General features: G+C 36.5%; 2 protein-coding genes across 2 annotated transcripts; one reads left to right on the forward strand and one right to left on the reverse strand.

Moving 5' to 3' along the window:
• The first annotated feature begins 7,054 nt into the window (after nt 1-7,054).
• LOC113276492 lies at nt 7,055-11,235 on the forward strand. Its single transcript, XM_026526100.1, has 7 exons — nt 7,055-7,786; nt 7,982-8,068; nt 8,174-8,407; nt 9,086-9,250; nt 9,498-9,551; nt 9,656-9,802; nt 10,634-11,235. Exons 1-7 carry the CDS (start codon nt 7,541-7,543, stop codon nt 11,006-11,008), a joined length of 1,308 nt encoding a protein of 435 aa, XP_026381885.1. The 5' UTR covers nt 7,055-7,540; the 3' UTR covers nt 11,009-11,235.
• Nucleotides 11,236-12,091: 856 nt separating this feature from the next.
• On the reverse strand, nt 12,092-14,518 carry LOC113276493 (pentatricopeptide repeat-containing protein At1g60770-like). The gene is made up of 2 exons (XM_026526102.1): nt 14,203-14,518; nt 12,092-13,546 (listed from the first exon to the last, which is right to left on the reverse strand). Exons 1-2 carry the CDS (start codon nt 14,425-14,427, stop codon nt 12,311-12,313), a joined length of 1,461 nt encoding a protein of 486 aa, XP_026381887.1. The 5' UTR covers nt 14,428-14,518; the 3' UTR covers nt 12,092-12,310.
• Between the last annotated feature and the right edge of the window lie 534 nt (nt 14,519-15,052).

A 15,052-nucleotide genomic window follows, 5' to 3' on the forward strand; every position in this document is an offset into this window, starting at 1 on the left:
TGTTTATATTCTCATAGAAGTATACAAAACATAATTGAAGCAAAATCGTTTTTGATTCACTCGGATCAATTCATGAACATTATAGCCACAGTTTGCAAAAGATAGCATTCCTTATTATATAAATGTATTAGTTCATGAACAAACCGATTTTAGAACATAACCTACTCAAATATGCAAGCGGGTACGCATACCTAAGTGGCCGGACTTAGTTTGGGTTCGCCAGTATGCGTACGGGTACGCATACCTTCCAAACTCAGCAGAAATTCCCAGAACTGAACCTCACGCCAGTTGCGTACAAGGTTCCCGGACTTTCACTAAACCAACCAGTATGCATACGGGTATCCATACTATGGTTCCCGTAATTGGACCACATATATGCAAGTACGCATACTATGCTTTATCCAATCATGGTTAAGTGTTCAAAACTCCATTTCAATAATTGAAACATTCTTAGAAGACTACAATAGCTGTCTCACACAAACTATTAGCTTCAAAGCAAGTTTCAAGTGATCGAATGATCAATACAAAACATTCTGAGTCTATATCAAATGACTGTCTCACACAAATCATCTAAGATGTTACAAGGAGATTTTCACATGATCATCTTTTGACTTTCATCAAGAATATAAGATGAACTTGGTTGAAGCGAAAGCTTACCAACACATATTTCAAGAAATATGTAAGCGAGTTAAACTCAGCTCGAAATATCAAATGTGTATAATCGAAGTTTATATAGCTATACGAATTTTGTCTCAAATAGGAGATAGAGTAGATAGACTTTTGAGTGATAGATGAGTTCAAGTCTCCACATACCTTTTGTTGATGAAGTTCGACAAGCTCCTCTTAATAGTTCTTTGTCTTTGATCGATGAGCGTCGTGAAGTCTAAAGCTCAACTACACTTTCTAGCCTAATCCGAGACTTAGCTATAAGTAGACTATAAATCAAGACTTATAGTTTTGGCAACTAAACTTGACAACAAGCTTGAGATAGCAACGCTTGCGAGTTCGATCGAGCAGTGCTCTAACACTAATGACATGAACATATGTTTGTAACTCCCTTACTTCTTTGCTCGGATCTCTACTTTAATTGCTTTAATGAAAATATTTAATTACATCCAAGGAAAATCAAAGTAGTTACTGTGGGTATCACTATAATTCAAACAATGCAAGATATGATCCTTCGATCGACACACTTTTGTGCTAAAAGATGACTTATATATGCATCGGTAAGAATGAAAAACAATCTTATCTTGGGTCATGGGTCTAAGGCTTGGCCATCCACCAAAATCTTATCTTGGTACAAACTTCTTTTGAATTTTTCTAGAGGAAAAATCAAAATAAAATTTTTAATTTTATCATTTCCATGGGAGGGCAGATGATACAGGCCTCGAGGATTTTCTTACGCACCAAGTTCTTTTCCTTACCCAAATTTATGTGCACTAATAGTTGTGCCTCTTTTTTTGATTGGTTGGCTTGTGAATTTGGTTACTTTTAATGTCAAGCATTCATTTTTCCGTAACTGCATTTTTTTTCTTTTTTTGATATGGCACAGGTAAATCCACCCCTTGAACAGACCTAGCAAGTTGGACTATCCCCATTGCTTATCCAATGGTCATCCAACAACAAAATCTTTATTTATTTATTTTTGACTAAAAATAACAAGATATTTATTTATTTATTTTTTGACGAAAAACAACAAGATTTTTATCCATAGAGAAAATTGGTGAAATTGGAGGATCAAATATTTTCTTGTGGGCGTCGATCCCCTACCCCGCTCGCGCTATGGGCTAAAGGGGTACCTTAACCACTGTACTAGACAGTTGACGGGACCTATTTACTTGGCCCTTTGAAATGCAAGCCGAATCACTTTATCCTCGCATTAGAGCTAACTACTATTCTATGCTCTTCTCGGTCAATCTCTATGCTCCTTGATTCTTGTAATGCATTTTCCATGTTTACGTCCCTTCTTCCGGTCAAGTTCTTGGGAGGGTCCTGTTTCCACAATTTGCATTCTATCCGGACACAAGTGCTCTGTGGTGGTGGTGGGGTCATTAACATCCCTTGTTTGAAACGTGGTCCGTGTGGCCAAGCAATATTGTTAAGGGGTATCCGTCGAATAGCTTTGTGTTTCCTTATTCTAGTTTTGGTGTTTTATTTTTACGGTTCTAACAACTTTAAATTGAGGTGGTTTACGAGTTGGAATAATTTTCTCCCAGAAATGGTGGCCGAAAGAGATGGAATATGTTTTTGGTGGGAACCGGGAATAAGTATCGCAACCCCTTGCGTGTTGGTTCAACCCGTTTTTATTATAGTGGGATTGAACCACAGGAAACCTGCATTCTATGGACCATCTACTATATATGGAACGGCCCCATTGAAGCGAGGAAGTGCCTGCTTCAATGCGGCCACATTTAGCGTGTTGCTATAGCAATCCATCTCGCTAGTGCCTGTTTGGTAAGCAAGACTCCGGTATATGTAGTCTTCACTTCACTACTAATCTAGCAACTGAGAGTAAAGAACAAAGAGGTATCCAATGGAATAAGAGGCGCAATGGAGAAAAAAAACTTTGTAACTAATTAAAAGTGAAGGAGCGGTGTGCCGTCGTTGTGTGTCAGGAGAACAAACGTCGTCAGGCTAACTAAGTGAATGTCTACTCATGGGCCAATTTGTGTGAAATGTGCATCTTCTGTATTGGACCGTGAATGGGAGAACCCACTTTGAGTTAGTGAAGAGAAGAAAAATAGGTTATAAAGACATGTACGAAGGACAGAGAGGGGGGCTTCCATCAGGGGTCTTTCTAGAGGAACTATGATTTTAGGCATACCAAAAAATTTCAAGGCATATAAAATAGTTTTTCCATCCTAGGTGACCTTATAAGGGGTGTTTATTGGGTAGTTTAATTACCTATATATCCTTGTATTGTGGGAAGAAATCATCCATTGCTATAGTGGTAGTGGAAGAACAGCTAGTATTCTCTGAAAAAGTGCATAAAGTTTTACAAACCCCACATACACTAAGTCTAATTTTTGTTACAATATTCTTACATGAATTAACATCCTTTTTTTTTCCACCATGCTAGAGCTAGATTTGGATAAAATTCTTAGGACCCCCATAGTTATCATCATGTACATTCATACAGTATATAAAGGGAGGAATGTTTGAGATAAAACAAGAACCAATTGGGCCTAACCTGGGTTGCACGCACGCTCCATCACTTGAGCCGTGTCCGCGTCCGACTCGCGTGGGACATGGGACGCGCGTGGGATGCTGACACGATGCATGTCCGATGCACCAATTTACGCGTCCTGCACGTGTCTGGTTTGGACGCATCAATGACGCGTGTCCGACGCATTTTTCTTTTCATTTAAACTTCTTCCTTTATTTTTATTATTATTAACCAAATGAAGAAAGTCAAGTATTTAGATCAATAATTTAGGTTTTTATTAGGGTTTTGTAATTGGAAATGACATCACGTATATTCTTAGTTGGGCATGTGTTGTTCTAAGAATGCATTTTGATTGTGCCATGTGTTTAATAATGACTGATTGTTTGAACTTCGGCGTGTATAAACAAACGATATTTTTTTTCCTTTTGAAATTTATACACATGTAGCATCATTTTTTAATTTTTAGGATCGAAATACTTGACTTTATTGTATAAATACATGATTATATATAAATAAAATATGTATATACGTGTCCGCGTCCTAGTTTTTTGAGAAATTTGTAGTGTCCGCGTCCGCGTCGTGTCGCGTCCGCGTTTATGCAACCCAGGGCCTAAGTGTCTCTCATTTTTTCTTCCCACTTTAAGAAGACGAGTCTAAGAATGAAGCATATATATATATAGATTTTAGGGCATGACAATGAGATAAGACATGATCTTCATCCCATTCCCACGCTCAATTATCACACTCCTTATTATTGCAAACCTAGCTAGATGTCTTCTTTTGGTACTAACCCCACTTACCTTGTTCAGACAACATCATCATCTCACTAAAACACTACTTACTACATTTCATTCTTTTCATTCCCATGCCTAAACTCGCTTTGAAACTTCTTTTCAGTGACCTATGTTGACTTTCCATTTTTCTAGTCACTTTTAGTGTACCGTCGCATTAATGCAAATACCGATCCGCTACTCGACAGTGTTTTTCATTTGAACGATATACTCGACAATTTTGTGAAAACCCAATTTAAGTAGCAGTGTTTTTCATTTGAAATCCACATGCACTGCTTCTATGGGGTGTAGCTCAAAAAACTTTTCAAGTCGGGTTCATACTGAACTTGTTACTATTAGTTTACAGTCTACAAATCGCCGAGTTGACTCGGTTTCGACGTCTCCGTATTAAGCCGAAAGCTAAACCATATAATTATCAAACGGGGACAAATTACAATGATGAACGGGTCAAGAGTGCTTTTAGAAAGCCAGGGGAAAAGAAATAAGATACAGTGTACAAAATAATCATTAAATTCAAAGAGAAGCCCCCATATGTTTAGCGGTATAGGATCTCTTGTATGGAAAGACTGAGTTATTGATTCAGCAGCAAGAGATAATATGATCACGTCTGGAAATCAATTGTATCCACCACTGCACCTGTAGTAACAGTGGAAAAGATGTTGCAAGAGTCAGAGATATATTCATGGAGACATGCTTTGGCTAATCATGCAAGTCAGCCAACTTTTAAGTCATTTTTTACGCTCTAATGTTTATATAATGAATCTCTCTACCTTTTGGTTTGCTTTATGATAAAGCTTATTTGTTTTCAGACACAAACATACTTTGCTTAATGCACTAGCAATGCACTTTGAAATTCACTTATTAAGGGCTGACCAAATTAAAGATTTCAAGTGTTTAATCTACTAATTTTTCATTGTGAGTTGAATGAAACATTTTGATCACTCCCTCCCACTATCCTTAACGTCTTTTTTCTTTTCAAGATTTCATGGGGGGAAAGCAACTGAAAAAGCTTGACCTTGGCAGCTCTTAATACTATGGGACACTAGATAATCATAATCATTAGAAGCAATTTCTTGGTCACAAAACCCTGCTTTCTTTTTTCATTCTTGCAGTAATCAACAAACGCAATACAAATTACGATGGTGGCATACACATCATTGTTGAGTCACATGTGATGTCCACTGGAACTCGATATATTTCCTCATTTGCTCGTAACTTGAGAGTCAGGAACATGCCAAAAAATGAAAACAGGTTATACAGTGACACTTGACTCTAAACGTATGCATTTGCGATCCCTTTTGCTGCATTTTTGGCAATGAGATTGAGTTTGAGCTAAGTTTTACTTGTAAAAGATTTCCCAAATTTCGCACTGGCTTTGGAAGTGCTTCTTGTACAATGCACACTATTTGTAATTCCAAGCTCTGTTGGACCACCACACGCAATACCGAGAACGACCTAAACCTTTTCTTTGTTAATAGTAATATCTATCTACCTTGGATGGTGTCATGGTGGGTTGGTTGCTTAGAATCTATTCTCTATCCATGCGTCTCTCTCTAAACCCTAGTATTTTTTATTTTTTTTGTGATCTTGGGTACAGTGTTGTTGTATAGGATCCCACTGAGATATATGCTTATAATTTGGATTCTTGTACGTACTCCGCCAAAGCTCCAATGGTCGACTGGTTTTCAATTCATTCTTCATCGGATCTGAGTTGGTTGATTCAGAGTCACCGACTCAGTGTCGGTTAATCATGAAAGCAAGTGTGTGGACCTTGCCTTACAGTAACTAGTGCACAAGCCAGACGTACTCAAGATGACCGCCGCGCGCCTTTTTCTTAATACAAAATGAAGAAGAAAAAACACTAAAATGAATTCGAAATGGTTGCTTCGGTACAACATAGGGCTTGAAACATACCATTTTGGAACCCTGGATTCATAGGTCAGCTCTTCTACACGTACCGAGCATAAAAACAAGTATTAAACCGCCTGGCTCGTGCACTAGTTAGATTTTATATTACAAATTTTAGATAAGTTTGCATTCTTTTGTTAAACCTCTAACAACTTGTTTGGTAGGAGGGAATGAAATATGTTTTTTTTTTTTTTTTCTTAAAATGATTTCATTAGGATTAGATGACAATAAAGAGTAGGATTTTCAAAAGGTAAAATAATTCAGTCCCATGAGGATGATAGGTTTAGGATCCCCTTTTTTAAGGAGTAATTTTTTTTTTCTTTACCATCAAAACGCGCCATTTTCTTTTACCTGATTTTACAAGACAAGTATGAAGGATATGTCGAAATTAGTTTTCCTTGGTTATATAGTCTTATGACTTGTTTCTTTAAAAGGTTTTCGAAAAACCAGCATCTGATCAGCTTCCGGAAGAACTAAACCCCCACATAGGAAAAGAAAACCTTAATGGATTGAATGTCATGACTACTAAAAACAGTAAATAAATACTTTGGCGACGCATAAATCTCCATTGGATATCAATCTTTGTAAAGTTTAACATTCTTCGCTTGGGTGAATCAGAAGAGTAAATGTTGCAGGGATCATCATATCAAATGAACCTAATTAAACTGAAAAGGAATAAATTCTTGGAACAAAGTAGAAAACGGTGGCCTGAAGTTGCCCTTTAAATTACTATTCTGTATAGTTCTTGTAAGTTGCAAAATTAGAAAACAAGACAAAATGGGCCACCTTTCTTTTTGTAATTTAAAACCCTCTAGCTGTATGTGTTAAACTTAGAGTACACATTTAGCTGCAACATGGAACATCTAGGGAAATGAAAACAAAAGAAAAGAATATTTGAAGAAATGAAGAATCCAATTTTTCGTTCTTCTTCATCAATATCCAAAGCAAAGTATTTGAATAACAGAAAATTATCTTAAAACCCATATATTTTTAGCTAAAAAAATGTCTTCATTGGAGACACCCCCGAGGTCCCCCATTAGCCCTTCTCTTTTCTTTTTTTTCTATAAACATTTTTTCGTGAAGAAATGAATCTTTAAATTACTTTTTTACATACCCACATGGGAAACTTTAAATACCCTCTCCATATCTGTTTCTTTCTTTAGTCAGGTTAGAGCCCCTGATAGCTCTGTTTGTCAGAACAAACCACACACACACAAAAACACAAAGAAGTGTGCAAGCAAGAAAGTGAAGTTCAATACGGAGTCTTCACTGTATATATCTTAAAAAGGGAGTTTAATTTCAAGTATATATAATATAAACAAGTTTTATAAGGTTCATCCATTTTTAAAGGAAAAAGTGTGAGCTTTTTTTTCTTTTACAAGTATAGAGAATCTCACTGAATGCTTAGCTTTGAAGCACTTATTTTAAGTGGTGTTGGTTGTATGTGTTGCTGCTATTATTGATACCATTTCCAGCCCTTTCTCCTTTTAGTTCTATTTGGCTGGTTTTTGAAGCATTGAAGAGCGTGTAAGAAATTGAGGGTTATCTATTAATAGACAGAATTTTAGATTATATAAGTTGGGTTTGTTTGATAAACATAAGAAGACAACACAAATGTTTACAAATACAAATAGTTTTAGAAGAAGAAACAGCAACACAACAAAATTCTTCTAAAATGGCTTCTAGCTGTTGTTACAAGAAGAAGATCTCCTTCTCCTCGTCCTATATCATTCCCATTTTTGTTTCTGTTCTTCTTCTTATTATTCTTTCTTCTTCTGTTAGTCCTGTGGATTGTACTACAAATTCATCGGAAAACCGACGCGTAAATCAATCTTTTCGACCAGACAAAGAGTTGCAGAGATTAAAGAAAATAAGAGCTCATCTTGCAAAGATCAATAAGCCTGCTCTTAAAACTATCCAGGTAAGAGAGAAAAAAAACATTCAACTTGTTTTTGTGACATGATTCCAAAAATTTTCTGATTGCACCAGTCCTACATTTTTTTCTATGTGACGGTAGATTCGGTTAGATATCCTTACGCACGGCAAGAGAGTACTTGTTCAGTGTGACTGTTTTTAGGTGTTTAATGAAACGGTTTTTTTTTTTATGTTGTTGCAGAGTTCTGATGGTGATTTGATTGATTGTGTTCCAATTAATCAACAGCCAGCATTTGATCATCCTGAATTACAAGGACAAACTCCATTGGTAATACCAGAATCTATCCAGAAGAAACACTGTTCCGTATTCATGGCTTTATGTTTGTGATGTTTAATGGATTTTTATTTTGTTTGTGTTTTTTCTTTTTTGTAGGATCCACCAGAAAGACCCAAAGACTATGAAACAAAAAACAGTACTAACGGAGATAATTCAGATGATGAGAATGAGATCATTCAGTTGTGGAGTAGTAATGGAGAATCATGTCCAGTTGGAACCATTCCAATTAGAAGAACCAAAGAAGAAGATATCTTAAGAGCTAGTTCTATAATGACATTTGGAAGAAAAACGAAACCCATTAGAAGAGATACTTCAAGCAGTGGTCATGAGGTTAGTAGTTCTAATCAAAAACTATTCAATGTGCATAGAAAGTCAGCCTTTACTCGACTTGTTAAAGTAATATGATAGTATTAGTAGTGATTATTGTCTTTACTTGAGAACGAAGGAATTACATAAACACTGTTTTTAGAGTTTGGAATCCTTTCTCTCTTCTCTCAACTTTAGAAAAGATCGCACAATTATGTGTCTAAACTATCATCAGCGGCAGCTGCTCATATATGTTCCTATAGTGACACTTCTACGTTGGGCTGTAAATATTTTGGTGAAGTCAATTTAAAAATTGAACAGTGATAAGTGTAAGAAGAAAGCATGTAAATTTTTCCTGTTTTCCTTCATGTGGTTTTTTTTTTTGGCTAAATTAAGTGGTGAGTGTTGTACATTAGTTGAAAAATTATCCTTTTATTGCAATTTTCAAACTTCCATGAAATTATTTGAAAAGAAAAAGATGTCCTTCTCTTCCTAATTTATTTCTCTCGAAAACCAAGGAGTATTGATTCATAAATATGTACTCCTACAATTACCTGTAAAACCATTAATGTTCTTTTATTGCGCTTTAAAAACTTCAACCATTTCTCTGTAATTACAGTTTTTTTGTTGAGAAAATTTGAATTACTTTCTTCGTCATGATATATTTATTGATTTGATGATTTTTGTTTTTGCTATGTTCAGCATGCAGTTGGTTATGTCACTGGAAAACAATATTTTGGAGCCAAAGCAAGTTTGAATGTATGGTCACCCAAAGTAACAAATATGTATGAATTCAGCTTATCACAAATTTGGGTAATTTCGGGTACTTTTGGCAACGACCTTAACACTATTGAAGCTGGCTGGCAGGTAAAAAATTTCCGATCGATATACTGTTGGACAAATGGTTAGATGAAATGTTCCAAAAATTAATTTCAACCATCCAAAGGATTTAAGGAACTACCCTTTCTGAATTCAACGACTCTGCATTCAATATCACTCAAATTCTTTGTGGTTCATAAGTAATGACATTTCATTTTCAATATGTTTCATACATAGAAAGATATAGGTAAAAAATGTGTTACATGTAACATGTTTCATTTATGTTTGTGCGCAGGTTAGCCCTCAGCTCTATGGAGATAGCCATCCCAGGTTCTTCACTTACTGGACTGTAAGTGATTCCACTAATTCTTTTTCCTTGAATTCCATTTTGTGAAAAATCATCAAATTATTTATAGACAACATAATAATTTTCTGTAATTTTCAAATATACAGACGGATGCGTATCAAACTACTGGATGCTACAATTTGCTTTGCACGGGTTTCGTCCAAACGCATGCAAGAATTGCAGTTGGGGCTGCCATCGCACCAATATCAACCTACAATGGTAGACAATTCGACATCAGCATATTGGTTTGGAAGGTAAATTTCTCTGAAAAATTTAAATCTAATGGAAAAAAATTTGATGATCAAATATTACACCGACTGATTGGTAGAGTTCAAACTTGTTTTAGTTGGGGAAAGTTAGTTAATTTGGTTAGGTATTCCAAAAAATCAGATCTTTGAATTAGCCAACAATAAGTCCATCGTACGAATCTACAGTTGCCACGTGCTGAGCCTATCTTTTCACCAATGATAAAACCGGTGCATCTTTACCGTTGGATCTAGTCCATCTGTCCAGTCAGAATTTGTCGTTGGACCCAGATGTGTAACTATAGTGTGGTGGGTACCAACTTAATCACTTTACAGCCCGAAATCCTGCCCCAGTTGATGATGATGTGGCAGATGAATAGAATATACTCCGTCCGTAGAGAGAAAGAAATATCATGGGGTAAAGTATTTCTTTTGTAAATCAACAAATGAGAAGTCATTCGGATGGTCGGTCTTTGAGTTTGACTACTTTGACCAGCTTTATTTGATGATTAAAGCTTCACAAAGCAAGTTGGCAAAAGAAAGGACATTCATAAAGAATGGGAATTCTGATTTTGTTGACCCATTTTTTTAAGTCGACGTCATACCCTACCATGTGATTGTTAGGGTCTCAATGGTCCAACAAATTACAACAAGGGTTTTCTTGACCCATGTTTACGCGGAAGTTAGCTAATACTTAGACGCTTAGACTGGTTTCTGAGCGGATTCACACATAAAAATTACCAAAGAAATCCTGTAAATATTTTGTCAATCGTGATTATGTTGTCGGGGGAAACTAATAACTCAAATGTGCTGATCTTTCGTTTGTGGTTGTGTGTGTAGGATCCGAAAAGAGGTCACTGGTGGCTCCAATATGGATCAGCATTAGTAGGATACTGGCCTTCATTCCTATTTAGTCATCTACGAAATCATGCGAGCATGGTACAATTTGGAGGTGAGATAGTCGACTCTAGAACATCAGGATTTCACACATCAACGCAAATGGGAAGTGGTCACTTTGCAACTGAAGGGTTTGGTAAAGCATCATATTTTCGAAATTTACAAGTTGTCGACTGGGATAATAATTTGATCCCTCCTCCAAATTTCCGAGCATTAGCTGATCATTCAAATTGTTATGATATCCGAGGAGGAAATAATCGAGGCTGGGGTATTTATTTTTATTATGGAGGTCCTGGAAGAAATATTAAATGTCCTTAAAAAGGTTAATATGATCTTATTCATATTGGATTTTCCTAGGTAGTAACTATCGGCTTTTTTATGGTATGGAAAAATTATTTAGTAGGCAAAAAGAATTGGACTAGTCGGAGAAATGTTTTCTCTTAAAACAGGATTTCTCTCCGTTGATTATACCACACAGTTAGGTACTTGTATGTAAATTTGGAAAAAGAATATATTAATGAATATACCATGGTTTGTTTAGTGTCTTTTGTGTGGAGTTCAAGTAATTGCCAGAGAAGTGAGGCATTGAATTAGATGATCATAAATGAGTAATCCATCCTCACCCACTTCCTTGTACAAGTTATTAAGTGCCCCAAGGAAAAATAAATTCTGAGCCTTTCTATCTGCAGTTATTAGCAATTTTCCATCAATAAACACAAAATGGAAGGTAGTAATAAAATTTTACAAACATGACCTGAATTGAAATAGGCGAGAAGATGATGTAAGACTAAGACAATGAGTAAGAGCATAGAGACATTAATGGCAGAGACTTTTCAAGCACACTACCAAATTTGAATGTGAAGATGGCGAAGTGTTCAGGGCTCCATCTCCTAACTCCTATGCATTGTGGGTAAGGGGACCCTAGGTGAAGGGACCATTTTGGATGTTTGAAATAACAGACAGCCAGCCGAAAGAAGCGCGTTTTGGTACAATGGAGCAGGGACCTCCAACCATTGACTAGTTAGAATTAGGCTCTCAAATGCTGTTACTTGGGCTTTGCAATGGCAGGCAGCAATGCTATGACACAGTACAGTAGGTTCCACTATGGCAAGGAAACACGATGATAGTGAATGATGACAATGAACCGTATGTTTGGAGATCCCAAGTTTCAACTGTGAAGTACAGATTTTGTCTTGCGCTGTTGTTCCAGCGAAGAAAATTCCCAACCTGCTGGCAAAGAAATTACCACCACAAAAACATAAAGCAAATATACGAAATGCAAAATCATATCTGAAGTGATCAGCGCAACAAACTTTACTCTATGTTTGATGATCATCATTGTTCAAATGATTCTTCTCTTTTGTTTTTTGTTTTGGCAACACGATTCACAGAGTTGAATTAGTGTGACTACTAGTTATTTGGGATATCTTGGAATGGCCTAAATCTGGACATATTACCAGCATTGAAATATCAACTGATAAAATCCAAAGAAACCCAGCTCCGCAACTTTCCACAACCAACAAAAACCCAAAATAAAAATGAAACTTAAAATAAAAGGACGAGGTCATTACGGATAGCTTTCCATCTATCCACCTGTTTCTTCCCCAACAAGCTTATTCTTCAACACACCATGTCCAGCAATTTCTTAGATTCTTCATTCACCTCGACATTGTCCATCTTTAACCGGCGACGAATAGATTGACTAGTCTTACCAGCAGCCGCATATGTCCGTATCAGAGACTCGAATACCTCTGCTTCTAATTCATCCTCAACCTTCTTTAGATTCTCAATAAACACTTCTGCACCATCAACATCTCGTTTCTGCTCGAAATGAGACATCAGGGTTCGAACCACCTCCCTGGACGGAGCCCACTTGCTTCCATCCCCTCGGCCCTGTTGCATTGCATTGGTAACACAAATAACAGCAGAATGCATGTCCCCGTTCTTCAAATGATAATCACGGAAAATCTCCCAAGTCCTGACATTAGCCTTTGCTCCGTTCCTCCTTGCTAGTTCCTTGAGTTCCTCAGCTTTCTCCAGCTTACCTTCCTTCACATAAGCCCCAATTAGGACATTCGCGATGCGGATATCATAAGTTGGATTCCCAGATAGCCATTCCCGGAAAGTCTTTTCAGCGCCAGATAAATCTTTCAAGTCGACCAAAACCTGAATCATATTCAGATAACTGATATTTGATGTTTTACGGAACTCTAGCCTCAAAGAGCGCCAAACTCGGTAAACTTCCAGCAGATTCCCTGTGCGCCCATACAATGTGATGAGGAACTTATATGCATTAAGACTTTTGTCGCTTCTCTTCTCGAGCTCCTTGAGTGCTTCCTCTGCCTTCTCAAACAAGCCAGCATTAACATAGATGGTTGCTAAATTGCTATAATTGGTCCAATCTCCAATAACTTTTCCATCCCTTTTCATCTCTTCATAAACCCTCTCAACTCCAGATATATCATTAGAAGCTGCTAGAGCCCTCATCCAGACATTATACGTGTATGAATCTGGAGTTACATCACTGGACTTCATCTCTTGTATAACTGCGGGGACCTTCTCAGCATCTCCAGTTTTTGTATAAAGGGTCATTAGGCTGTTGTAAGCCATGGAACTTGTACTAAACTTCAACTCCTTCATCTTTTCCATGAGGCCTTCTGCTTTTTCTGTCATCAGGTCCTTACAATAGCAATTGAGAAGAGCACCATAACAAAGATGATTCTTTGAAGCTTCAGGAAGATCCGCAAAGTAAGTTTCAGCAGCAGTGATCCCTTTGGATTTAGCTATGATATCAAGGTGGATAGCTTGGCAGCTGACTGTCATACCCATGCCCCTTTTAACCATAGCTTCTGAAAGCTGAACAAGAACAAAAACTCAATATTCAACATGCTATAGAGACTTCAAGCAAGATATCCTACAAGATATCAATCGCACGAAATCTAAACCTCCTGGTAAACTCAAACCTAAACAAGTATAATAAACAAATCCATATACATATCTTAAACCTCAAACATTCCCCAGATCCATCTATAAGTTAATGTTCTGCATTATAATCAGTAATCACTAGTTTTTCGTGTTTTCCTCAGTTCTCTATATGCATCTACACGACTACACCAATATTGGATTCATCCGATCTTTCTTTTCCACTTACACAATACTATAACTTCAATAGAGTTATTACTCTAGCGACACAATATCATTGTAGATAACACTCTAAATGCTAAAGCTAAACATCTAATATGTATCTCTCCCTAAATGCACACATTTTTCAGAATATTATCATTCTAAATGTTTAAACCCTATGCAAACATCTAATAGATAAAGAAACCCAGTACTCGTTCCCCTTATATTTCATAAATATAAGGCCGAAAAACATTCTAAATCTAATAAATAAGCAAACCCAAATTCACATTTTCCGCATTGCTACTGAGGAAATCTTTCAAATGGAGCAAAAATACTCATTTAAACAAAAAAAGAAGCAAAAACCTAGGGGTTTGAAGGAATAATAATACCTTGAGAGCAGGGCCATAGAGTTTACAGTGACGAAGTTCTTTGACAGTATCCCCAACTTCCCATTTAAAGACTCTTTTTCGAGATTTGAGAAATTGATTCAACTCTGTTCTTACACTACGTTCTTCGCTACCTTTCTGGAATACTCTCCTGAATAGTGCTTCTTCTAGGTATTTGTTTGAACGATTTGCAATATCTTTTGTTCTACCGAAGTTAAACTTCGCCATTTCTCTTCTCTCAGGTCTCTATAGATTTCGGGACTACTAGGGCTTTTGATTATGATGAATTTTCTCCGCTGCAGCCTGCAGGTGAGAGACCAAGGAAAGTGAATCGGTGAACGTGTTAGCACATGGTGGTCCAATTCTATTGGGCCTAGGAGAGAGTTCTGTCGGGCGGGATTCATTGATTTCGACCCATCCGCATCCATAACACAGATGGAAATTGAAAATAGAAAAAAAAACAAGATTAAAAGTATATCTAGAAACGATGATAAAAGATCTCAATATCCCGATATGTTTATCCTTTTAACTGTCGGTCTCTAACATCTCACCCCTATTCCTGAAAAGAAAGAACATAATTTTGAAAAACTTAATTTTAGAAAATATACGTATTTACGAACAAGTTCTTTCTAAGTAATTCTACGAACAGAAATATCTAAATAATTTATTCGATCTTTCAACATAAAAAACATAATTTTGAAAAACTTAATTTTAGAAAATATAAGTATTTGCGAACAAGCTCTTTCTAAGCAACTCTACGAACAGAAGTATCTAAATAATTTATTCGATCTTTCAACATAAAAAACATAATTTTGAAAAACTTAATTTTAGAAAATATAGGTATTTGCGAACA

The sequence above is a fragment of the Papaver somniferum genome, chromosome 4, assembly GCF_003573695.1.
Source record: "Papaver somniferum cultivar HN1 chromosome 4, ASM357369v1, whole genome shotgun sequence".
NCBI lineage: Eukaryota > Viridiplantae > Streptophyta > Magnoliopsida > Ranunculales > Papaveraceae > Papaver > Papaver somniferum.